Source organism: Alexandromys fortis, unplaced genomic scaffold (genome assembly GCF_014885135.2).
Source record: "Alexandromys fortis isolate MF-2015 unplaced genomic scaffold, M_Fortis_MF-2015_v1.1 scaffold_10, whole genome shotgun sequence".
NCBI classification, from domain to species: domain Eukaryota; kingdom Metazoa; phylum Chordata; class Mammalia; order Rodentia; family Cricetidae; genus Alexandromys; species Alexandromys fortis.
The window spans coordinates 19570902-19597203 of NW_026067895.1; the positions used below are offsets into that span (position 1 = coordinate 19570902).

At 43.3% G+C, this 26302-nt stretch overlaps 1 protein-coding gene across 9 annotated transcripts in view; it reads left to right on the top strand.

The window, feature by feature from the left end:
- The window catches only part of Pcgf5 (polycomb group ring finger 5), a 113604-nt gene extending 100839 nt beyond the window's left edge, over nt 1-12765 (top strand). For 7 of the 9 annotated variants that reach the window (XM_050157746.1, XM_050157764.1, XM_050157735.1 and 4 more), the window contains 2 exons: nt 1913-1972; nt 7489-12765. In XM_050157746.1, coding sequence (XP_050013703.1) covers nt 1913-1972; nt 7489-7536 — 108 coding nt within the window. In that variant the 3' untranslated portion in view covers nt 7537-12765. The remainder of the gene's footprint in view (nt 1-1912; nt 1973-7488) is intronic. The other 2 variants (XM_050157773.1, XM_050157801.1) reach the window with 1 other exon arrangement.
- The last annotated feature ends 13537 nt before the right edge of the window (nt 12766-26302 follow it).

The window sequence follows — 26302 nt, forward strand, 5'->3', positions numbered from 1 at the left end:
TAACTAGAATCATATATTGCTAGCAAGTTTATTCTCATTTGATGTCTTATGGAAAACCATTGCATTTTGAAGTTATTTCTCAAAATATTGATACAATTCAGTTTGCAGTACAGTATAATTTAATTAACTATTTTGGTGGCCATTAGGAGTTTGTTTTAGTTTTAACATTTCAAGCAGTGCTGTATATAGTACAAGGCATGTATTTCTGCAAATGAACAAGCATAGCCATTGCCTAGATTGCTAGGTTTTCAATGGACTAAGTTTCACAGTGTGAGAGAGGTTGTCAGTTCTTAGAAAAAAGTTTCACAAGTTCTATTTGTACCAGTAATGTATAAGAGGCCCATTTTCTGACTTCTTGGTGCTCATATTAGCAACATAATGTCTTTGTGAGTGTTCATATTATTGCCCTTTTAATCATGAGTTTGTCGTCTTCTGGTTGACTTCTGGGAACTGCTTTTGTGTTCTCAACACTTTTTGCTGTGTATGCTGAAGCTTTCTTTTTCTCCCAGTTGTGCTCTGCCTCCCAGTTTTTCCTCAGTTCTTGGAATCCTTAAAATTGTGACAGTACCTGTGTAGGAAAATTTAGCAAGAATTAATATTATGTGCTAAAATGCTTAGCAGAATGTCTAGTCTAATAAATGTAAAAAAGTAACAGTGTCTCCGTTGAACTGTGTTATGATCTTCATCCACTCTCCCTCCACTCCGTGAGAGCTATGTCAGCATCTATCTGTTCGTCTTCAGCCTGCATCACGGACCGGACCAGACCGGTGTTGTTCCTGCTCGCTGTCTGGTTAGACTAGCTGCCTTTGCCCAAATGCTCTTCCTGCAGCCTCAGCCACTTCAGCACCATGCCTGCCTCTCATCGCTTGATTTGCAATTTCTGGCAGTTTTAGGGGGGAAAAAACATCTGTTTTAACTGATACCAAAGAGATTAATAGGAAAAATTCAAGAAATCACTTCTATCTTAACTCTCTATTCTTACTGAATGATTTTTGCAGCTTGCACAGTCAGACAAATGTGGTAGGTTAGAGCTTGAGGACCGCCTGAGCCAGAAAAGGACAGGGATGGAGGCTGTCCTGGGAGCCTGACGATGAGCATGGTGCATAATAAAGGACCAGCTCCAGAAAACCTGGGACGTTTATTATCTTACAAAGTCGGCTTTGGGAAGTTAAACTTTTCCTGATTAATTTAAATTTAATTTTTCAGCTTTTTTTTTACATTTAATTTTTTCCATTTGGAAGAATGTACTATGTTACATATGTGCATAACTTAGAAGTTAGTTGTATAACTATTAAGACTGCAAACCTGCGCACCAAACAGATTCAAGGAACTCATCAGTGCTGTTAAAACAGGCATGGGGATTAAGAATCTAACCTAAGCAGTATGAAAGTAAAAGGGCAATACCTCAGTCCCTCAAAGGTTGATGGAGTTCCCTGCCCCTCAGAGTTCTGATCTTAAGTAATGTTCTCAGAGTAGCTGAAGAAGAGGCGTAGGAGAGATCAATCTCAGGAACAGGTGGGAGAAAGATGGTACCCACTCTGTACTAAGAGAAGAAAGATGATGGTACCCTCTGTACTAAGAGATGGGTATGCCTCAGAAACTAACATTTGAAAATGAAATGAAAGGGGTAGGATACCATCTTGGTAGGTTTAGAATATTAAAAACAAACAAATAAATTATTAAAAACCTGCTTAGATAAATGTTAAAATTACTTAACACTAAAATGTACCAAACACCAGGTTACTAAATATTTCCCCATAAAAGCACACACACACACACACACCATTCCTCAATGTTTATTTAAATTTCTCATGTTGGCACTTACTTTTGACGTTAAACTACTTTAAATAACAAGTTTTAAATGTGTCCCATTGTGGATGCCTCTTATCTGATGAGTTCATCTCCTCCTCAGTTTCGCTGTCTGAACTGCTCAACCTCGCAAGTCTGCTCTCAGGATGGCACTTTGTATCAGGTAAGAGGCACTCATGGCGGTACACATGACCATCACAGTGCCCTGTGCTTACCACTCCCATCCCAAACTCAAGTTCTCAGACTTGTCACTTTGTAAGAGCAATTTTTAAAGTCTTTCCAAACTTAAATAACAAGTTTCCCATTATTTTATTTCTCCCGAATTAACCATTTTGCTGAACTAAAAATGAAATTGTGTATAATAACTATTATTTATGAATCAGGAATTTTTAATAATCATTTATTTCATCCCCTGAAAAATCTCTAATCAGTCCTATATTGAGATGAAATGTCAAACTGAGTGACTCTAAATAGGGCTAGGGCTAACTCTTAATTGTGATCTGGCTGCCGGGCCCACCTAACTGCTGCTCTGGCTACCACAGAGGAATATGAGTTCACTTGTAACACACAAGGAGTTTAAACTTGTGTCTAAGAAAAACATTTTTGTCTAATAAAAACACATTTTAGAAATTTGGGAAACAGACTGGAGAGATGACTCAGCAGTTCAAAACCAGTTTTGATTCCCAGAGCCCACATCAGGTGGCTTATAACTACCTAAACTCTGGTTCTAGGGCATCTGAGACCTTCACTGATATGCACATGCCCACACACATACATATATTTAAAGGTAAATATTTTTAAATGGAGAACAGAAGAGTGTACAATACAGTAAGGCATAAATATTATATTACTAAATGCAGAGATAACATGGTCAGTCTTAATCTCATGGATGAGTTGTAGTATTTCTTTAAAATAATCCATTGCCCTTTTCCCCAGTAATTAAGAAAATCATCAGTCTGGTTCCAGTAGTCAGTAACTAGCAAACTTCAGTGTTGCAGTTTTAAGGTTGAGACAAATTAGTTTATATTGTGTCTTAAAAGAATACTTGTGAAGTCACTAAGCAGAAACTTTAATGAGCAGCATATCTAGAATTTTGCTCTTTTGGTTAATGCTGTGATTATGGGAATCTCAATTCATTAAAATGAGCTTTTTGATACATATTTTTTTTAGGAATGGAGTTGTAGTAGGAACTGCGGGCTACGTTCCTGCAGCACAGCTCCCGGCCACCATGCTAGCTTATGCCCCGAAATAACAACACACAAACTGTATTCATATAAACACTGCTTGGCCCATTTCTATTAATGTGTGTAGCACCACGATGTGCGCTTACCAGGAAGATTCTAGCCTACGTCCATCCTGGGTCAGAGCTTCATCGCGTCTGCCCTGGAGAGGAGCAGCATGGCGTCTGCCTCACTTCCTCTTCCTCCCAGCATTCTGTTCTGTTTACTCCACCCACCTATGTTCTATCCTATCAGGCCAAGCAGTTTCTTTATTAATTAACCAATGACCTACCTCCATCATGGAGTAACCTGACATACTTCTAAATGGGCTAAGAGCAAGCCACCCAGAAAGGAAGCTGTTCTTTCTTTGTGCAGATGAGCACCAGGGCTGAGCAAACAGTTTAGCTGGTGTAGTGAGATTGATAAACTCCAAATGGCAGGGGTGATAAGTCATGGTGATAACCTTATCTGTATTATAACCCATGGTCCATCACTTCCTCATCTGTCTTCATATTGCTGTTGGTCTCCTGAGAGATGAAGTTGCTCTTTAGTTCTTTCTGATGCTAAGTGTAGAAGTACGTCGGATAAGACAAATCTTCACCCACACACTCACTTCCTTTTCCTCAAAGCTTCATTGTGGATAACAATCTTGTAAGAAAATTAAATCTTGCATTTAAATTTTCCCAAAATCATTTCATAAAGGGAGTGTCAATATGACTGTAAAACTTGACAGTGAATACAGTTAGACTAGTACCAAGCAAGGTGGCACAGGCATTAAGCATGCATGTTTGTCTTGCAGAGGACCAGCGTTAAGTTCCTAGTACCCACATCAGGTGGCTCCAGGGAATGGACCCCTCCCTGGACAGTTTGGGCACCTGTATTCACATAAGCACAGACCCATACATATACACCTAGTTTAAAAATAAAATCTTTTGAAAACTAGAACCAAATATCACTTTGAATGAAAGTGCAAAGATATTACTAAATAATGTACAAAAATGTACTAAAGGGATAAAACCAAGGCTTGGTAGAATTTTTATCAGAAATGCAAGAATAGCTTAATATTATAGAGACAAAGACAAATAACAAGCTAGTATATCTCATGATACTCGAAAATGAAAATCAGTAAATGCTGAAAAGACATTTGATAAGATCCAAGGTTAGTACTCATTTTCCTACTACTTAGTTTTAAGTTTGAAAATTGAAAACTGAAGTAATTACTTCAAATAAATCCTTTACCTAGATTTACCAATTAATATTTCACATTTTCTGTCTCCTCTTTGTCTCCTTGTATGCATCTTGGAGGTTTTTTAAATAAAACTGTTAAAAATAAGTCAAGTATAAGGGCAGGTGATTACAGAATTTTTTAGTCAATATATATTTCCTCAAAACAGAGCTACTCATGAATATCCCGAGTTCGTTTCACACACACAGACTTTAGATGGCATCTTAGATGCCATGCTGTGCACGAAGTCAAATTATGCAGTTAAATGTAACTCTGCATACTTTTACAACATCTTGTTTAACTGAACAAAGTTAAATTCACGCACATCAGGAACTAGGTGTTTCTGGTCAGTCCATTTTCAGATAAGTCATGAGTGGGACATGGTCACTGCCACCTGCATGCAGCAGTGCATTAGAACACAGAGCTCAAGTCAGGTGCTGATCTACACAGGCATGAGGAGAGAGAATAAGCTCTTGTCCAGGAGCCTCCGATTGCAGTGGTTCCAAGGGCTGAGGCAGAAATGTTCCTTTAAAAATAGCTATTGCGCATTGTAAGTATGCTTGGGGGTATTCTTCTAGCCCTGGGGCTATAACATAAACATCAGACACAACTTTTCACTCATAGAACAATTAGACAAAAAAAAAAAAAAAGGAAATTTTAGTGTCCAAGGGAAACTAAGTAGATGTAGATGTCTTGGTAACATATTTGTTTTGCAGGCGTGAAGACTTGTATTCAATCCCAGAACCCATATAAAACTGGGCAGGTATATATTTAATCCCAATCCTCTGGAGGCAGAGACAGGTGGATTCTTGTGGCTCCCTAGCCAGCAAGTCTTACCTGTTGGCTAGCTCCAGGTGAATGACAGTCCCTGTCTCAGAAAATAAGGTGGACAGTCCTAGAGGAGCCATTCTCATGATTACTTTTAGCCTCCACAAATGTGCATACACAGAGAGAGATGAACATGCACCTCCCCAGACACACACACACGGGAATATTTTGTACAGTAAGATAATCAAAGAAAAAATTCTTAAACGTGGCAGGTTTCAATCGTGAGGAAGACAGCCATGTGAGTATAAATACAGAACACTTAAAGCCAGGAGAACACACAGTGGCCTTGAGAAACAGGTGTGTCTCGCCAGTCAGGATCTCCAAGGAAGCCCTCCCTGGCATTGGAGCAGGCAGTAGAGGGGATGTTGGAAATGGCAGATTCAAAGACCGCAGTGTTGGAGGTCAGATGCAGATCTGGGACTCTTGGTTAATTGCACTAAGACCACAGCAAGGCACTTCAACTCAAGTCTCAGATTATACACAGATACACACTCTTGATGGATCAAAACAATAAATGTTAAAAATTGTAATATAAAAGGTGAAGAAGAAAACATAGGCAAATGATTTTTTAGCAGAGACAATCTTTCACACTCTACCTTTGAAAATTAAAGGGGACAAATCATGACTTAACTATTAATATTGAAAAGTACAAGGCAGAAATCTAATAAATTTTGCAGTATCTGACCGGAAATGGATTAATGACATTAGACATAACAACTACTATATATCTGTAAGAAGAAACTTTCCATGATTGGACAAGTTATAGAAAGGAAATATAATTGACAAAATATAGATGTATTTAACTTTTTAGAAGTCAAGAAATAATGTAAAAATGATATTTTATGTTTGTTAAATTGCCAAATTAAAAGGGGAAAGAAATGTCAGGAATTTGCACATTTCAGTAAAATTATTAGACTTCATGTGTCCACAGAACAAACACAAGTTTTGGGGGAGTGGAGAGAGAAAAAAAAGGAATCTTAGCCCCAAACAGAAAATGTCAGCCATTGACAACCAAGCTATTTTACTTCTATGTCTCTTTTTCACCTCCAATAGAATTGTTGCTGGACTCTATATCATGAACATATTCTAAAATGGGTAAATTTTAATTGCAGGAGTCAATCAGGAATAGAAAGTAAAGTTCGAAAGGCTGTAATAAGGGTAAGCTGGGGGTGGAGAGGAATAGAATGGGGCTTAATAAAATTAGATAAGGTGACTGTCAGTGGTCTCAAAAATCTGACAGCTTCAGAAATAGAGAACTTTGTGCTCAACTACCTAGTTATAAGCTGGTTCTGTAAGACCAGAGTAAAACTTAAGGTGAGTACAAGTAAACAGAATTAAAAAACAGAATAAGGCTAAGACTGTTGGAACCTTGCAAATCTGAGATGTGTATGCCAGCCCATTAAATCAGAAACAGCACTTGCTTAGTCTTCAGCTGAGAACAAGGCCCATGGCATCTTCCCCACTCCCTTGTCCTGTCCTAGCTGCTCTTAGGACATAGCAGCATTGAGTCTCTGGAAGGGCATCTCAGGATTGCAGAATCTCAGTCAGTGCTCTCTACTGAAGGCTTTGCACCTACCTATCCTGAGGTAGCAGAACATTGGTCAGTGGCCATCTCATCCTTTTCTTGATTCTTTGATAGTTAGCTCATTGAATCTCACTAAAAAATGAAAACCTGCCAGTTTTAGAACAGGAAAATTGTCAGTTCTGCAGACTGCTTTCTAATGATTTGGTTCTCTATGGTGGTGAAGGTGAAGGTGATGAAGCAGGTGGAAAGAGAGAGAGTGGCCCTTTCCTCCATCTGCAGGAGGTCCTTCTCTCCCCAGGGCTGTGTGTGGGTACCTGGATGCCAGAGCCTTTGTACGGAGACCAGCACCAAGGACAATGAAAGCTTTTACTTTACTTACATCATCCAATAGCTGTGAATACTTTATCATATTGAAAGGAGGAGTCCCCATTCCATGTAACAGATACATGTCTTCAATACTGCTGAAGACCATTTCAAAATAGATCTTAAATACTAAAGGAAGGGGGGGGTATCAAATTTATTAGCAATATTGTGGAAATTCCAGTTTTACCCATTCGCAGAATAGGGTCTCTTACTCTTGTGTGGTTCAGTGGGTTTTCACCAGCAGTAGCCATGGGAGAATCCAGGGCTCAAATGCTCAGCCCACAGAGTTGCTGGTGGGGTGCAGCGTGTAGTCCTCCATAGGCCCTCCACAGGAGGGGAGGGGAAGGAGGAAGGGAGGGAGAGGTACTGATAGTAACCTAAATGACAATCTAAATTTAAACTTTTGTAATTATGATTATCAGTCAGTATAAATTGTAATCCCCATTTCTTCAGAGCTCTTCTGTATAAACTCTTGTTCTCATGTGAACACAGTCTTACTCATACTTTCTTTTTTATAGTCGTACCCTATGGTATTGCAGTACCGACCAAGAATTGATTTTGGGTAGGCCGAGGGGCCCAGCCTGCACGGAAGGAACCCTGCACTGTTTGTTTACTCGTCGACAGATTGCACAGTGACGGTGTGTGGACTCGAGAGACACAGTCTGATTGTCAGCATGCACATAAGGCATCGTCTGTCTCGAAATTGTCAATTTCCTTCATGTCGTTTCTCTTAGGAGCAATCCAAGTGCCCTTCTGCTACTGACCATCTGCATAAGATACTCGTCTCGTCTCACAGTGTGCAAGGCACGGCTGGACTCAGTTAGGTGTGCAGCCGTGACTCTGTTTTCTCGATATTTTGCTTGCCTGTTGCAAGATTGTTCTAATGTTAATTACACTAGTAAAATGGCTCAATCCTTGTGGTGTTGCAGTTTTCACATACTTAATACTTTTATTCTTGTTAAAATAGAGTACTGTACAAGAACCTAGTATAATTATATCTTGAAATTATTTTGTATAAGAATATATTTAGAAAAGTGGTTTCTGAACCACTGTCCTATTCTTGGTAAACTTTTATGTAAAAAAGAATAAACAGCCAAAAAAAAAAAAAAAAAAAAAACCAAAATACCAGCTCATTCTTGAGTGTAAGTCCTTTTGTGAAGAATTCCAGAGCACATTACAGTGTGAGACGCCCTGAAAGGTCTGGGTAGTCTCTGCCATTGCACAGGAAGGCATATTAGCCCTTCACATTGAAAACATATGATTTGGACAACTGAAGTTCCTAACGTGGGCAGCTGATCATACTGACTTCTAATAAATTAATGTGTGAGTATGTTGACGTCTGTTACTGTCTTAGGGAAGTGGGTGTTGCTTACAAAACTCCATTGGTTGTCTGGCCCATGTTGTGTGCATCATTGCATTGTTGACGCCGTTCTATGAAGTATCGTTTCTTCCGAGTTGTCCTTAGGCGTGTGTTGTGGCATGCAGAGGGTTATGTATGATGGTTTTAAGTACTAAGATGTTAGGTAATATTCGCTCATTTATGGATTTCCAAAATCTCAAATTACTGATCCAGATTGTTAGCTGCACAGCACATATCCAAACCATACGCACAAAACAAAATAAGTGTCATGTAGTAGATAAATATTCTAACCAAAATTAGTGGTTTGGGGTAGTTTATTAGGTTACTGTAGTAAACAGGAGAAGTGGGATTGTTGTTTCAACTGTGAGTTCATTAAAGGTGGGTGTACCAGAAGTGAGAACCATGATGGTGTACTTGATGTTGGCAGTTTGCTTCCATCATTTTAAAATTAGCCTGCAAGTCAGGTCCTCTGTTACCTTATTTCCTGAGTAACATCATAGCTCTTGTAAAATACATAGTTGAAAAAGAAAACTGTGGAATATGTCAGTTGGTTGCTTTGAAACAAGTTAACTTCTGAGGGGTGGGGGAATGAGGAAGATGACCGCTTATAGAAATCTGACAAGAGCACTGCGTGTTCACACATCATTGTTAAGACTGAACACAGGTGCTCTATGCTTTCCAGCAAAATATGTCATAAGCTAATGCTTTCTGGATTCTAGAGTGCGCCATAGAAATAAAACATACAGCCCTAAGAAATAACAAAGTGCAGCTCAATCTTGGCGTATCTCATAATATAAAAGTTTAAAAGTTTGGGATTATTTTTCCTTTTATCTTTTTTTTTTCCAAGTCAAAAAGTGTATTAAAGTTCGCTGCATTAGAAGACCACAGCATCTTTAACTTCATCTTGTTAGACTGGCCGTTCCGGAAGAACTCACAAGCAGAGTTTAAAAGGCAGTTCATCTACTCTAAAGTTTAGAGACGATCATTATACTTGACAAAAAAAAAAATTTATTATCTGACTATAGAAATGATTTTGACATGTTATAAAACCTAGTTGCCCCTAAAAAAATTTTAAAGATACTATATTTGTCACGTTTAGATAAGTGTATTTTAAACATGGAGGTTAATTATAATAAACTTAAGTCAAAATCAATTTTGAAAGCCACATGCTGACTCAGCTGTTTGGCTCCCCAACCAAAACTTAAGGCCATAGGTGAACTAAATATATAAGATTACTTTAAATTTTGCTAGTTGCCTGACATGTTACGACTATTTTCCAAGGGATACATAGGAAACAGTTAATAAAACAGCCGTTTTATAAAAAATTCTTCTTTATTTAATGTGTATGCATTGGTGTTTTCACTGAAATGCAATAGAGTATGTGCCAAAACACACCATTAAGGACGGCTGATGTCATATGGAAACATGAGTAATGTGGTATTGCTGGTGGCATCGGGCTTTTCCAGCCGCCTCCTCTGGTACATCAGCCAAGTGTGGAACATTTCCTTGTCTGGTGTGACACGTACCCGCTGTGGGAAACATGAGCAGGCACTGTTTGTGGCCAGCTTTACTTGTACAGAGTTTCTTTAGCATGACCCTGTGTATTTAAATAATCTTCAGGAATAGCACTCTGGATCTATACACTTAAGAATAAACGAACATTATTCTTCAATCTGTTGTTCCTTAAGCAATAAACTCAAGAATTCTACTCCAGAAAAGATTTTGTTACCTGTTTTACCTGCCTTAAAAATCAGACATAAAGAGACCAAGGAATCTTGGCTATAAAAATGCCTGTGGTCTGTAAGAATCTCTTCAAATTGCAGTAATCACATCAGTTAATAGAGAAATGAAAACATCCTTTTCCAAGCTAAAAAATAAACTAAAAGGCTCATTGATGAGGTTATATTAAGTCTGAGATTTGGGTATCGAGAATAGTGTTTATTGGCAGCTTTTACATATTCCTTATTCACCAAGCATCTGTCCCATACTAGTGTGCCTCACAGGACAAATGCAGTGAGCACAGAAGAAAGAACCCAGTGTGTGATGGAATGTCGTGAACCGCTAAGCTTTACTGACTGTTTAAAAGAAAGTGCCTCATCGCTAAAGTGCATTCTGTTTTAGGTTTCCTGCATAAGTCTCTGGTCATCTATATCTGTCTCATAACTGATTTCATATCTAAACGGGCACTTAACAAGCTAAAGTAGTCTTTTTAGAAAGAGTTTTATAAGAATATAGGTATCACCAAAGACGTTTTATTGTTAGTAACCATGTTGGAGAGAGTTTGGACAGTTGAGAGGATGGGAAATGTTAGACTGTGACATCGCTTACTGAAGCACTGCCCATGATGCACTGCGGTGAGATTTCTGGGTGGGGCCGGTCAAGTGTCTCTGCTGCAGCCAGCATATTCCCCTTCAGGTGTGTGCACCTTTGTTTCAGCACCCTGCAGTGGGTCTTAGAAAATCCTCAAGTGTGAGGAAGAAAGAAATACCGTCCCCATGAAAATGGGTGAAATACAGACTTAGAAAATTTAGATTTTTAAATTTTAAGACGCCTTTTATTCCATGGAGGTGGCCTGAAGGAAATTATGCCTTTTTAGCTCCAGGCTTCTTGGTAGACATGCTTTAGTAGAAGTGCCGAAGGGCCTGCCTGTACATAGTACATCCTACTGGATTTACAGACGCACTTTTGCTATTTTGAAAAGCGAAATTCCCCAAGGGCCTGTGATTGTCTTTTCTTTAAAAGTGACTTTCTTAGCAGTTACTTTATTGTTATTAAACTTAGCCATGTGGCAAAATTTTGACAAAAAGCACTGAAAAATGTTTCAGCACGCCATTCTTTTTCTGGGGTTGTTGGTCTGCTCTGCGCCACCACTAAGGTAAAATCCGCCTGAGGTAGACCAGCTGCAGAGTGGATGAAACTGCCCCACGGTCCTGTGTAGTCTGGTCTGCAAGCACTGTGCCACTGAGCCATCCATATCCCTCATCCATTCCTCTGATTGGATAAGGAATTCTCTAGAAATCTGTGCTTTATATCAGTGAAACATAAGTCTGAATTTGCCAAAACTTCTGGGTTAGAATCATAACGCCCTGAAATGCTGTTCCGGTTGTTTACAGTGTGTAAATCCTCTGGAGAACAGTAAGGGACGTACGTGGTGCATCTGCTGGGCCTGCTTCATGGGAGCCTGAACAGATCTCTAGAGACCAGACGCCCTTCAGAGCACAGAATCACCACGGGGTTGGGTTTACTTGGTGGGCTTCGCTCCAGTGTGTTTTGATTGAAAACATGATATTAGGATAAAATGCATAAAATGTTCTTAGTGGCTTTCATTGGATTAAGTTGTAGTGTTTCTCGGGTCATTTGAAAGTCCTCCTTTTCCTGGAACATGATTTACACAAACAGTAAGTTTACACCATGTTTTCTAGTAGAATTAAAATATTTGGGCACTTTTTCAGAAAATGATATAATTTTCTGAAAATTAAACATTTTAGAAGAATCGCTTTAAATTCTCATGCAGATAGATGTCTCTGTCCTCGGGCCACCTTTCCATGATTCAAAATGGCGGCTTTCCAGGAAGGTGTTCATCTTAATTGTCTTTGACTCTAGAATCAAGGGTAACACAGCTGTGTTAACTACCAGGCCTAGCTTTCTTCGGTCTTGTAGCGCTTACTAGAAAGCCAGCTGTAGCACACATGGGGACATCTCCACAGTCTGGTGTATTGACATGGGACCAGGAGCCGCTCCTCTACACATGGGCATGTCTGGAGGTCACCCTAGCACTGTGGAAGGCCGGCTTTCTTTTGCAGTCTCTTTCAGAATGGGGGTGGGAGGTCTAAGTGTCCTTAAGAAGCTGTGGTCTAGGACAAGAATGTGGGGGGAGGGGGTGTGTTCCTTCACTTTGCTGTGCCTGGCAGCTCAACAGTGGTCATTTCTTAGAATAGCCCTTGCGGTAAATCTAGTGCAGAATAGATTGTAGGGTTATGTTGCTAATATTATTTTGAAATATGAAATATTTTAAGCTTTTTGTCAAAAGTGGTAACATCTTAATACAAATAAAAACCTTTTTGTGGTTGTAAGATTTAGCTTATGAATCATTCAAATTGAAGTGAAAGAATCGCCAGGTCATTGTTAATGACGTAGTCTATCAAGAGTCTATGTATTTTTGTAAAGGAAAAGCACCTGTAGATATTTAATCAGTACAAGGTCTATGTCTGTTCTGCAGAAAGAAAATGCTGCTTAGAGATTCTCTTTAAATATTTTTTATTTTTGTGCTCATGTATTTTCTGTTAATCTATGGAATGTTCTGTACAAAACTGTATGACTGTACTGTTGAGCTGGATAGTCTTTGTTGTTGTTTTTTTAATTCTGGGCTTAGCCATGTATATTTGACCATGTTGAAAATAGTATCTTTGTTATTAAATTTTTGATTGCATATTTATTGCTTGCCTGTTTAGTGTTACTTGGTATAGACTACTACCTCTGTTAAAAAAAAAAAAGTTCCTTTAAGTCGTTTGCATAGCAAATTTTACTGAGCTTTATTGAGTATTTGAGATTATAAATAAGTATTATGGAACGTTTCTGAAGATGTATGTGTCGTGTCTGCCCCTTAACTAGTACCTCAGGTATCTACGTGCACATGCCAAATTATTCAAACCCAGGGAGTCTCTGGAAAAGGTAATTATGGACTAAAGACTCAAGAGATTTGAAAGACTTTACCACTTAGAGAACTTGGCTTTGAACATTCCTCAACTGGTGGGTCGGTCGGTCGGTTGGTTGGTCAGTTGGTTGGGTCGTTGGAGGTGGGGTTTATTCGGTTTTCTTTGTTTTTTGCTTTTCTTAAGGCCTTAAAAGCAGTGCTTAATAACCTATGTGTTACAATCGCTGCTAACACAAAGCTTGACTTGTCTTTAGGTGTTATACCTAATTTCAACCCTTCTATGTCTGGTGACAGTGCAACATTTACAAAAAGTTATGATAAGGATGACAACAGTGACCATGAACAGTAAGCCCCTTGTGGTATGCCTAGTGTCATTCTTAAGTCTCTTGTGTCTTAGCTCGTTTGGTTCTGATTGCAGCCCTCTTAAGTTCTGTTAGTAGCCTACTCACTATACAAGGAAAGAAACTCAGGCATGTGGGACTTGTGGTCCCTGGCCAGAATTCTCAAAGCCAGAGGACGTAGGCTTATGCATCCCCTCTCTCAGCCCCATCCACCCTCCAAGGCTGGTGACAACCATTTGGCCTTGTTCATCCCGAACCCACAAGCTTCCCTTGGAGTCCTGTTCCATCTAACAGAAGCGCACTCTCTACCTGCTCACCTAGTGAATCCCTGCCTTTATCAAGCCCCAGCATTCCCCCAGCCTCTGTGGAAATGGCGGGGTCCTGCATTTGCAGCATCCTGCTTCCACAAAGCCGGTCCCTCCTTGAAGAGGACTCTCCTAGGCAGCCTGCACCCCTGTGTAACTTCCTGCTGCTCCTACAAGCCTGCGCCCTGCAAGACAGGCTTTCTGATGCTCTGTACCCTCACTAAACAGCATAGCCCTTTCTCCCTGAACTCTTCCTTCTTAGGAAGCCCTGTTCCACCCCAGAAACCCTGTCCTGGAGAAGTTGTGTCCCTGCTGTAAGCCACTGGTCAGCCATAGAAGCCAGGCAGTGGTGGCACACACCTTTAATCCCAGCACTCGAGAGACAGAGGCAGATGGATCTCTGAGTTTAAGGCCACTGTGGGCTATACGAGATTGAATCTGTCTAAAAGAGAAACAACTTATACAAAGATGATTCCAGCACTTGGGATCCCACACCTTTAATCCCAGCCCTAGGGAGGTGGAGACAGGAGTGATAAAGCTGGGCGGAGAGAGGAATATAAGGCCGGAGGAGACAGACACTTAGATGCAGTCTGAGGGTTTGTAGAGACAGAACCGCCTCTTCAATCTGAGCATTGGTAGAGAGGTAAGAACTTTGTAGCGGCTGGCCACTCTACTCTGATCTTCAGCATTAATCCCTGTATCTCGCTCTGGGTTTTTATTATTAATACCAACTAGAATTTGTGCTACACTCACCTGTGGGCTTTCCTGGAGTTTCCTTTTAAGTTGCATTTATAAGGCCATCATTGTAAGGTTATATACTGCATCTGCGCACAGGTCCCCCCACCCCCTTCTGAAACTGCTGCCCCTTCTTCAAAGCTTTGCTGCTCCATATAGCTCCAATCTCCTTATATAGCGCTTTCTCCTAATCCCCCAACTGACTTGAGCATAGCCTACAGAGTCCCAGACCTCCTGCGTGGCCTGGATCCTTCTAGAAGGCCCTGATCACATGTATGCCCTAGGTCCATCCTTATAAGCTCTACTTATTCTACAAACCTTACCAGCTCCCTAGGAAGCCTTTGTTCCTTCTAGAAAGCTCTCACCTGCTACAAACTCCTGTGTCTCCTAGGAAGTTCTACTTTCTATGAGCCCTGCTTCTCACAAAACCCACTCCTTCAAAGCCTTGCCTCCGTGTCTAGTATTGTATGTCTCCCGACAAAGTTCTGTTTGTCGTACAAGCCCCTTATCCTGTTGGATGCCCAAGCCTGGAGAAGCAATGTGTGCCTGAACTCTCAGCCACTTGGGAGATTGAAACAGGAGGAATGATTGAGCCCACGAGTTTGAGACCAGCGTAGGCAGCATAGACAAACCCTGACTCAAAGAAAGATGCTAAAATTACCTGTGTCCAACAAAAGCCTGTCTTGCCCCTAGAGGTCCCTGCTTTTCACACGAAGCCCTGGACCTCCTTACAGTGCCCTCTTTCTTCTACTGCACAGCTTATGCCGTGCCAAGCACGTTGGGCCACACTATCTTACTCCCATTGCACCTTCCTCAAAACCACTGATTTCTTTGCAGGAGATTATGAGCCTAGACAGGGGTACTGTTCATGTGACACATAGAGCTCACACCATAACCAGAGTAAACGGTAGTGAATGAAGCTGATTTCAGAGGGGATTGATACCCACAGGCGTCTTCAGCACTGTCCACTGCTTCCTTCTCTGACAAGGGCTCCATCTCTACCTGAGAATTTCTGTGGTAAGTACAAAAGATGTCAGTTCATAAACACATTGCCCACATGGGAGAAGGTTCCTATAATGTGTGTGGTGGAGGCAGGATCTGATCTGCCTTCCTGCGCCCATTGTTCCCCCAGCACTGTATAAAAGCAGGGGCTGGAGAGATTGCTCAACACTTGAGAAGATGCGCTGCTCTTACAGACGACCCGGGGTTTGATTCCCAGCACACACGTGGTGGCTCACAACCACCCATAGCTCCAGTTCTGGGTGACCCAATGCTCTCTTCTGACCTCACCAGCGCCAAATACATCACAGTGTGCATTCCCCACTGCAGGCCTGCAGGCTAGAAGACACAGAGGGCCACCAGGGAAATGTCAGTGAGACCCAAGCCAATAGAAGTGGGGATGGAGGGAGGGGATGTCTTCGACAGCTCCCAAAAGCTGCCGAAATACAATCATCTGCCACCTCCATACCATCCTGCATCACAACTGTCACAACGGCCACCACCACAGCACTCCCAACACTCCCGCGACTGTACCAGCCCTGTTCCTGCCATCAGCACCACCACCATCGCCATTTCCCCTGCTACCACCATTTCCACCATCACTGTCCATCGTCACTCCCCCGTCATGCCAACCGCCGCCACCATACCACCCGATCGCCATCTTCTCTACCACCGCCGTTACTACTGCTTCCATCGCCATGACCACGCCACAACCACCATGCCGTCTACCCACCTCCACCTTACTGGGTTCCAGGCGAAGGTCTTAGATAGCAGGTGGGGAAGGTGACCGAGAAGGTGAGAAGGTAACTTGAAACCAGAAAAAGAGCAGCCACAGACAAAGCCTCATTGCTGCTTTAGGAAGCGGGGGGGGGGGGGGGGGGGGGGGGGCACGGGCAGACAGCTAGGTTCAAGTTCAAATAGATGGAAGGAGCTCTCAAAAAGCCTCCCCTAGCCTTGTCCAGGACCTGACACCCAGGGCTCCCCACAGCACCGGGGCTCTGCCAACCACCTTTCCTGGTCCTGCTCTGGGATAGCTTCTGTCCAAGGTAGCCTAGAGTTCTAGCTTAAAGCTTGTTGTGGATAAGGAAAAGGGAATCTGGGTCACACCAGGATGGCTTTAGTCTTCATTTGATTCCCCCAGCCGAGTGGTCTTGGGTGGGTAGGCTACATCTCCCTCTGGTTCCTGCCTTGGCTGCTCTCTGGACATCCTTTCTGATAAACTGCTACAGCTGCCACATCCCAAGCATCAGCAAACCTATTCTGCAGTGTTCCAGTGTCAGCCAGCCTATTCTGCAGTATCCCCCATGTCAGCCATTCTACAGTATCCCAGGTGTGAGACAGCCTGTTCTGCAGTATGCCAGTGTCAGCCTATCCTGCAGCATCCCAGTGTCAGCCTGTTCTGTTCTTCAGCATCCCAGTATCAGCCTGTTCTGCAGTATCCCAGTATCAGCCTATTCTGCAGTATCCCACGTGTCAGACAGCCTATTCCGCAGTATCCCAGTATCAGCCTATTCTGCAGTACCCCAATATCAACCAGCCTATTCTGCAGTCTCCCACGTGACAGACAGTCCCTGCTGCAGTATCCTCAGCACATAGCTAGTCTGCAGTGTTTAGCCATCAGTCCCAGCTAGGGCTTTGCCCACCTTGCTGCTCAACAAGAACAAACTCCTGAGTACTGAGAGCACTAACTCTACACTGGAAACACAGCTTCTGTACATTCACATTTGCAACCTCACCATTCCCCCTGTATTGTCAAGGGGAGCCACTGACCTGGACCTGGACCTCGGTCTGCTCATGGAATGTTCTAAAGATGCCCTTCACGAGTACCACAACACAAGGGCGTGTCTTCTCCTGTGCTTCCAAGAAATGGTTTTTTTTGTTTTGTTTTGTTTTTTTTGTTTGTTTGTTTTTGTTTTTTGAGACAGGGTTTCTCTGTAGCTTTGGTGCCTGTCCTGGAACTAGCTCTTGTAGACCAGGCTGGCCTCGAACTCCCAGAGATCCGCCTGCCTCTGCCTCCTGAGTTCTGGGATTAAAGGCGTGCACCACCACCGCCTGGCTCCAAGAAATGTTGTAAGGACTTGGAGAGATGGCTTGGTTGATAAAGTGCTAGCCAGCAACCATAAAGACCTGAGTTCAAATCTCCACCACCCTTGTAAAATAAATCCCAGCATGGCGGAGCACATCTACAAGCCTGGAACTCAGGGATAGGAGGCAGCGACAGGTGGGCTCTCTGACCAGGCAGTCTGGCCTAATAGGTGAACTCTAGGTGCAGTGAGAGGCTCTGTCTCACAAAAGATGCCAACTGACCGAGGAAGACATATAGGTTAGACCTCTGTGGTACACATACACACACACAAACTTCAACAAATAGTTGTATGCGCATCAACTAGAGGAGAGGCAAATACCATCCCGCGAGGCTCCCTGGCCAGAGGTGGTTGTTGGGGATGGGAAGAGAAGGCTGTGATCTCTCCTCTGAGAAACTACAGGATAGTGCTTACATAGAGTTTCACAACTGGATTCCTACCCCTCCCCGCCGCGCCCCTGCCCCCATCTCTAACTTCCTCTTTACTGGTGAAAACCCCTGATTAAACAGTTCAAGGAAGAACAGGTTTATTTGGGTTCGCAATTTCAAACAGTGTAGTCCACCATAGTGGCGGAGACACTGAGGCTGAAGCAGCCTCGTCCGTAGTGACAGCTGATGCTTCTCAAACTGTGTTCAACCAGGAAGTGGAGGGCAGGCATGGGCAAGAACCGGGAACCGGGAATGAGTATAATCCTCAGGAGTGCACCTTTGCTGGCTGATTTCCGCCAACTAGGTCCCATAGCCCAAAGGTTCTGCTACTTCCCAAACAACACCACGCTCTAGGGACCCGGTTTTAACACAGGAGCCTGTGGGTGACACTTCTATTCACGAGAGGCTAGCAGACTGTTCAGTAGCCTTCTGTGGACAGTTACACTCCTGTCCTGCTAGGTCTGCACTCTCTTCCACAAGTTCATTTTGCAGAGAGTTTCCTTTTAGGAATTTTTAACTCTCTTTTCCTCTCCTATGTGCCCTGCAAGTTACTTCACCCTCGAATAAATATACTATGCCTGCTCTCATATCTGGACACCCTAGCTGAAGGGTTCCAGTATGCCATCACAGCAAGTGTGTAATTTAAGTGAAACTCAACAGAGGCATTGTTTGCAGTAGTCGGGAGAGTGAAGCCACTATAGTTGTGAACCTGAAGAGAATTGATAAAGCCACCCTCTGGAGCCAGAAAGAATGAAATGCATCTGTGTTCCAGGGAGAAAAATTGTACCTGCCATCTTGTTACAAGGGAAGGAGCAAGGTGTAGTGTTTTACAGACATCATGACTCCTCTGTGCCATGAACCTGTAAGTACATACTGAGAGAGTCATTACTTTGTCTTTGAGGAAGAAGTTGCTTAGAAAAGAAACATTCGTGCTTATGGTCAGAAGGTCTTATAGTTTTCAACCCGTTCATCTCAAAAGCCAATTATATGAATGCATAGGTGTTTCTCGTTCTGTATTCCTCTAGATTATCCAAGTTGAAGGAGTGCAAAAGTATGCCACGTCTTTAACTTCAATATGTACAGCAGGAATGGATAGAAGGTTAAAAGTGGGTTCTGCTCTTCCAGAGGACCTGGTTTCAGTTTCCAGAACCCACCTTTTGTGGCTCACAACTGCCTGAAACTCCAGCTCCGGGGATCCAGTGCTCTCTTCTGGTCTCAATGGGCACTTCACTTACATGCACAAACCCAAACTCGGTTACACATATACACATAATTAAAAATAAGAATTTAAAATTAAAAGCTACAACAATGTAAATGAGATGTTTGCTTTTCTATCTTGCTGCACCAGGATGCAAGCTACATGCAAGCAATGGCCTCATCTCTTTCCACGGTCATATGCCTGTGATTAGAAAAGAGACAGTCACATAGCAAGCATTTAGTACAAAGTTATTAGCAAGAGAAAAATCTATATTTAAATGTTTTTAAACTCTTTGAGAATTTCATACAATGTATTTTGATCCTATTCACCTCTAACTTCCAGATCTCCCTACATCCCTCTCTCTCAACTCTGTGTTCTGTGTGTGTCTATCTGTCTGTGTGTCATTTAATGACCCACTGATTCCAATTTGTGTTGTCCACACACTTGATAGGGTGCCATCCACTGGAGTGTGGTCCACCTACCAGGGTCTGTGGCCCTAGCCCAGACATCATCAGCTGTCCATGGCTCCTCATCACACAGTGCCGGAATGGTGACGGCTTGATCTTGTGCAGGGTCTGTAAGTTCATACGAGCAGCTGCTCTGTTGTGCTCAGAAGGCACCATTTGCTCCAGTCTTACAACAGCTCTATCCTTTAAAAAAAATACCTATCTTAACAAATTTATCATTGCCATCCTTCTCATCATTCCCCGGTCTTTATTGTTAAACTGAAGAATCCGAAATTCTCTGCCTCCATTGTAGTGGGCCCTGAATTGAGGCTGCCATCCCCTATGTCATGGGTTCTTATGATAAAGGGGTAGAAAAGCCACAAGCCTGAAAAACAAAATTATCAAACGATAAAGTTTTAGGTAACAAAGCAAGAGTTTTTACTCTTAAGAAGTCTGGGTGCCAGTTTATAGTTAACTCATTCAAACTGTGAGCTACCTCAAAAGAACATTTGACTAATGTCAAGCAACAAACAAAGGCAACAGCACGTGCTGTCGGCCCTGTCATGACTGTTTACAAAAACATTCAATCTATTTGGGAGAAAGAAACAAAACCACCAGGATATAATAGATTACAGTTTAGACAAAAAGATCTTCAAAAATTAATGTGCACTAAATGCTATTCTGTAGCTGCTGGTATGTTTGCAAGGGATGCTGTTGGTGTTTTTGTAGGGGATGCTGCTGGTGTGTTTGGAGGGGATGCTGCTGGTGTTTTTGTAGGGGATGTTGGTGGTGTGTTTGGAGGGGATGCTGCTGGTGTCCTTGGAGGGGATGCTGCTGGTGTGTTTGGAGTGGGATGCTGCCGGTGTGTTTGGAAGAGATGCTGGGACACACCTACCACTGAACATTTCTTTACAACTTCCTTCTTGTGTTGCTGGAGAATGAAGTCACATCCAGGGGATGCCTTTGGTCTTAAGGATACATCATGGAACTCAAGCTAGAGTCTGAGGGTATGGTATAGAGAGAAAGCACTCAAGCCAGAGGACCTCGGTATTTACAAGTTTCAAGCAGGAAAAGGAGACTTCAAGGAGGCGTCCGTCCCTGCATCACCTGGACAAAATGGTTCTGGGTTTAGGGATTGTCGCCTCCTACAGGTTTTAGTTATGAATTCGATTGCCCCTGATTTCTCTTTTTGTAGTTGGTTCACAAGTAGATTCCTGTAGGGGTCAGGAAACAGTGCCTACCTGAAATGAGTGAGTCCTCAATAGAAAAGTGCAGGCACATTTTAATCCCTATTTAGATTCAAGGAAATTTACTAATTTAACTGCTACAAACTAATGCAAATAAAATGTGAATGACTATGTTAGTATTGACTCCTTTATGCTTATTATCTATGTTTACAAAGGAAATCTCTCATCTTTGCCTTAATCTATAATGATAGCTTAATGTCATTTCTTGCAATGTAGGTGAAAGTTACTTCATCAATATTCCATAGAAGTGCTTCTTATGAATAGAAAGGTTATAGCTGAATTCCACAGGACTTGAAGAGTGGAGAATGTAAACTTTCACTTTTAGTTCATTCTACTGTGTGTTGTTGAGTTTATTTCAAAGATTGGGAAAGCCCCTAGTTCCCTGCAGTAGCTAGCATTGCTCCAGAAGCCCCTGGTTCCCTGTAGCATCTAGCATTGTCCCAGAAACCCCTGGTTCTCTGCAGCAGCTAGCATTGTCCCAGAAGCCCCCAGTTCCCTGCAGCATCTGGCATTGCCTCCAGAAACCCCTGGTTCCCGGCAGTAGCTAGCATTGCCTCCAAAGCCCCTGGGTTCCCTGCAGTAACTAGCATTGCTTAGGTGGCCCCTGGTTCCTTGCAGTAGCTGGTATTGCCCCAGAAGCCCCTGGGTTCCCTGCAGTAGTTAGCATTGCCTCCAAAGCCCCTGGTGCCCATTTCCTGGTTCTTACTGCTAGGGATTGTGTCCTCTCTCTCTCTAATGGTTCCTCATAAAAGCACCCTGATGGGGTAACAACATCTCAATTCCAAGCTTTGCTGGCCAAATGAAAAGCATCCAGGGGACGTTTGCCAAGAGAAAACAATCTACACCATAAAGAAGGCTAATCATAGACTGGAAAGATTCTTGGAATGAGAAAGAGGAAGTGATTATCAAATTTTAAGCAATGTGTTGCTGTGCCCATGAAAGCATATACAAAATAGACCAGATATGGGTGGACTAGAATCTAGGCTCTGTGGTCAAAGACCAGGGTCTACACCTTCTCTGCCACTGACTTCGGCTTATCTGCCTCTCACACGCTCAGCTTCCTTATTTATAATTGATAAACCACAAATGCAGTGTTACTATGAAGAGTATGTGAACGTCCCCTGTTAAAAATAGTTACTATCTTTTTATAACATACCTATGCTGTTTAGAGAAATAGGAAATTATAAAATAACACACAAATGAAAATTATTGATCCTTATTTGACAAAGGCTCTGGGCTGCTTTATGTGATCCTTAATGGAAATTCTTAACATGAGGGATTCAAAAACAGAATCAATGCTAGTTGGGTATTAAACCTAAAACAGCCACTGTTTATTCCTCCCCAAATGTGGGGGGTGTGGGTCTCTTCCAAATGCCCAGAATGCGTAAGAACCATTGCCTCTCTTTGCTGTCTTTGGTCAGAATTCTTCCATGTCTTGTACTTGAATAGATAACACTCAAAGGACAGCTCAAGCCTTCAGTGCCCCCACTAAGTGGCGGGAGCAAGGTGACTTAAACATAGAGCTTTTAATGGGGCTGCCCCAGTTTTAGTACTTTAAAGTTCAAGAACGCCCTCGGTCCCATGCCAACTGGAAATGGAACCCCCTCTTCCAGGAGCCTGGCTTCCTTCTGTTGATTGCACTCAACTCTGCCTCAACGACAGTGGCGATTCCTTCTCTTGGTAGAGTTATTATTTGACACTCACGAGGTTTTTCTTTCAGATGTTATAGAGAAAAGTGCATACAACACAGATGAAAGAAGAGCGGCCTCACCTCCACCCAGGACGGGGCCAGAATTCAGAAGATGTGCGGAGCTTATAGGAAAGTGTGTGTGTGTGTGCGTGCATCTGAGGGCTTTGCTAGCCATACATGTGCTCATGTGGAGGAGGGCGAGAGGGAAGGGAGAGAGAAGGAGGCTGGGAGATAAGAGTATAGTCAAGAAATCTGATCTGAGCAGGAGACCCAAGAAAATGGAGGAAAGCAGGGAGTCCGTTGTAGATCGGAAGTTGAATCACGCAGTTCCTCAGCCCCGGCCTGTAGGGGGCGCAATCAACCCGCAGTAGTTCTATTGCCTTTGGAGAGAAACGGGAGAAGCAGATCTGTCTTCCAGGTGTAAAAAGAAGGGATGCAGTGTAACTTCAGGGATGGGATATTTACACTCAGAGGCCAGCCTGAAGGTCCCTGTAAACCCAGCTGCTGGAGGCACCTCAACCTGCTAAGACTAAAGTGCTTTATCACCTTAGCTTTGCCAATGTCCTTTACCTCAGAAAGAATGAGAATCATCATCCCAGCAGCCAATCTCTGGCAGACCTGCACCCTCAGCCAAAAGAGCTCCGAAGCTTGCTAAGAGCAGAGATGGTATGGCCTGGCCTCCGTGAAACTGAGTGGCGTCCCTGTCAACTGGCTGCATTCACAGAGCTGGCTGCGGGGGGGGGGGGGGGGGGGGGGGGGGGGGGGGGGGGGGGGGGGGGGGGGGGGGGGGGGGGGGGGGGGGGGGGGGGGGGGGGGGGGGGGCGGGAGAGGGGGTGTCATCTGGACACGGCAGAATTGGAGCCTCTGGGTCACCTGCTCGCATGAATGAGGAGCTGATTGCTGATTGCAGCTCCCTGCTGATTGATGTGCGTTTGTTCCGTTTGAAACACTCTGTTAAAAGCATGGTTTCTAAATAAGAGAACTTTGTGTGGGCACAGGGAACACTGAAGGCAAGATTCCAAAACCCCTAGGCGGGTGAGCCTTCTTTTTCTGCAACAATGGGCCACGGAAAGAAGAAGGATGACTTCCTGCAGCCTCCAGTAATCTAGGAACACCCTTGGGAAAGCGTCAGCATTCCTGTGTCTGTATCCCACTGCTGGGAATTGAAAACTACAGGAACTGGAAGCAGAGCCGCAGCCGGTGCTATCACTATCCCCCTGTGGCCTCAGAACAACCCACGTGACATCAAGACCTTGGTTTCCTCGCCATCAGGGTAGGTGTCAGATCCCCAGGAGACAGAGCTACAGGCTGTGGGCTGCCGGATATGTGTGCTGGGAACCAAACAGCAGCCATCTTCAAGAGCAGCAAGTGTTCTTAACTGTTGAGCCATCTCTCCAGCCCTCTCATGTCTTTCTTAAACATGAGAATTTTAGTGGGTATTCTCAAAGGGTGAGTTTTCCATTTTGTTAGCAGAATTTTTATTAAATTACAATGAGCACAATACATACCCAGAACCACAATTTTGACTATGGCATGCACAGACCTCAGCGACAGAGGACTGTGGATCAGAATAGAGCGGAGCCCGGGTGGTGGCAGAAGGCAAGCAGCGTTCTCCAAGCCTTCTTCAGGACTTAGAAGGAAGCATCATCTTTAGAGGGAAACAGGCATCAAATGTGGTCTATCGACATAATAAGTTATATACAAAAGGTCCCCGGCCAATATTATACTGAGTAGGGGAAAATTGAATGTATTTCTTCTAAATTCTGAAATGAAACATAATATCCATGATCCACAATATCATTCCCTATAGTACTTAAAGCTTTAGCCAGGATAATAAGGCAAATAAAAGAAAGAGGATATTAACAGGGGAAGGAAAGGCCAAGTTATCCTTATTTGCAAATATGATCCTGAACTTAGAAAACTCTAAAGACAGCACGTGGCTGGAGGCGTGGCTGGATGGCAAAGTGCTTGCCTCCATCCATGAGGCCCTGGCTTCCCTCTCTAGCATCGAAACCAACCCCACTAAAGACGTGTCCAACTGATAGGCAAATTCGACAAAGTGGCAGGGCGCAAAACCTGGAAGATAACCTTCTAATTTTTGTCAAATAAGCAAACGGTAATTTACCCGCAGGGCCTTCCAGCAAACCTCTGTTCACCAGCGCTGTGATACCGACTCCTACCAGAGTCTCTCCAGACACCGACGGCTGTTCTTCTCGGTCCCCTGTAAGACTAAGGATGCAAGTAACAACCACTGAAACAGTATTTCCACCATGAAAAGTAGAAAGCAGCTTTAACCCTGCCTGACCCCTGGGTTCCTCACGTCAGACTCCGAGAAGCAGCTCGCAGCTGCAGGAAGGACGAAGCCTCTTCACGGGTCCCCCAGTCCTTCAGAGCTACTACCCAGTACTGAAGGTGACAGGGGTCACGGTTGCTCTCATCCCGTGTAACCTGTCTCATACTACGTTTCTCTTCTCCCTATATTTAGACGTTGGGATAATTTTCTGCTTTATAAAACTAACCTTTTAAGCTTGAATATTTCCATTTATGATGACCTTTGAATTGACATATATTAAAGGTTCCAAACAGAAAGGATTTGTGTTATCAAAACTCCATTTTTCTTCCTCTATTCTCCCAATTTGCCACTTGGACTAGCTGCTCGTCACGGCCTGTGAGACGGAGCAGCACGTGCTTGTCTTGCCACCGTCCCTTTTCATCCTGTAGCCTCCGTGGGCACACGATCAAGGTCCTTAGACTCAGCAGATAGCGGCTGGACCAAAATGCCACAGATCCACTTTTGATGCATGACTTCTGTCTTGTTAGGGTTTCTACTGCTGTGAAGAGACACCATGACCACTGCAATCCTTATAAAGGAAAACATTTCATCGGGGCTGGCTTACAGTTCCAAGTTCATTATCATCATGGCAGGGCACGGCAGCATGCAGGCAGACATGGAGCAGGAGGAGGAGCTGAGAGTTCTACATCTTGAACCGCAGGCAGCGGTAGGAGAGCCTGTGTATTGGATGTAGCCTGAACATATATCAGACCTCCAAGCCTGACCCCATAGTGGCACACTTCCTCCAACAAGGCCACACCTCCTAATAGTGCCACTCCATATGGGCCAAGCATTCAAACACATTCTTCTATGGGGGCCATACTTATTCAAACCACATTTCACTCCCTGGCCCTCATAGGCTTTTAGCCATAATAACACAATGCAAAAATGCATTGAGTCCAACTTCAACAGTCCCCGTAGTCTATCTCAGCCACAACAATGTTTAAAAGTTCAATGTCTCTTCTGAGATTCATGCGATCTCTCAACTGTAATCTCCTATAAAATCAAAATTAAAAAGCAGGTTACATACTTCCAACACATAACGGCACAAGATATACATCACCATTCCAAAATATAGGGAAGGGAGGCATAGCAGGGAAATATTGGACCAAAAACCAACTGAACAAACTCCAAACTCTGAATCTTCATGTCTGATGTCAAAGGCTCTCCACATCTCCACCTCTGTCCAATTTTGTTGACTCAACACACTTCCCTCTCCTGCGCCCGTTCCACTCCCTTTGGCAGCTCTTCTTGGCAGGTATCACACAGCTCTGGCGTCTCCATCATCTCAAAGGTAATCCAGGCTTCACTTTCACCACCTCACGCCGGGGCCTATGTAGGCCTCCATGTAAGGACACCCCTGACACTTGGCCTCAGCAGCTTTCCCTAGTCATGGAGTGAGAGTCCATGTCCCCTTTCTTCTGTCTTTGACTCTGCATTCAGAAGCACAAGGCTGAAGTTGCCAAGTTCTGCTGCTTGCTGGGTCTGGAACATAACCTCCTTGTTCAATTAC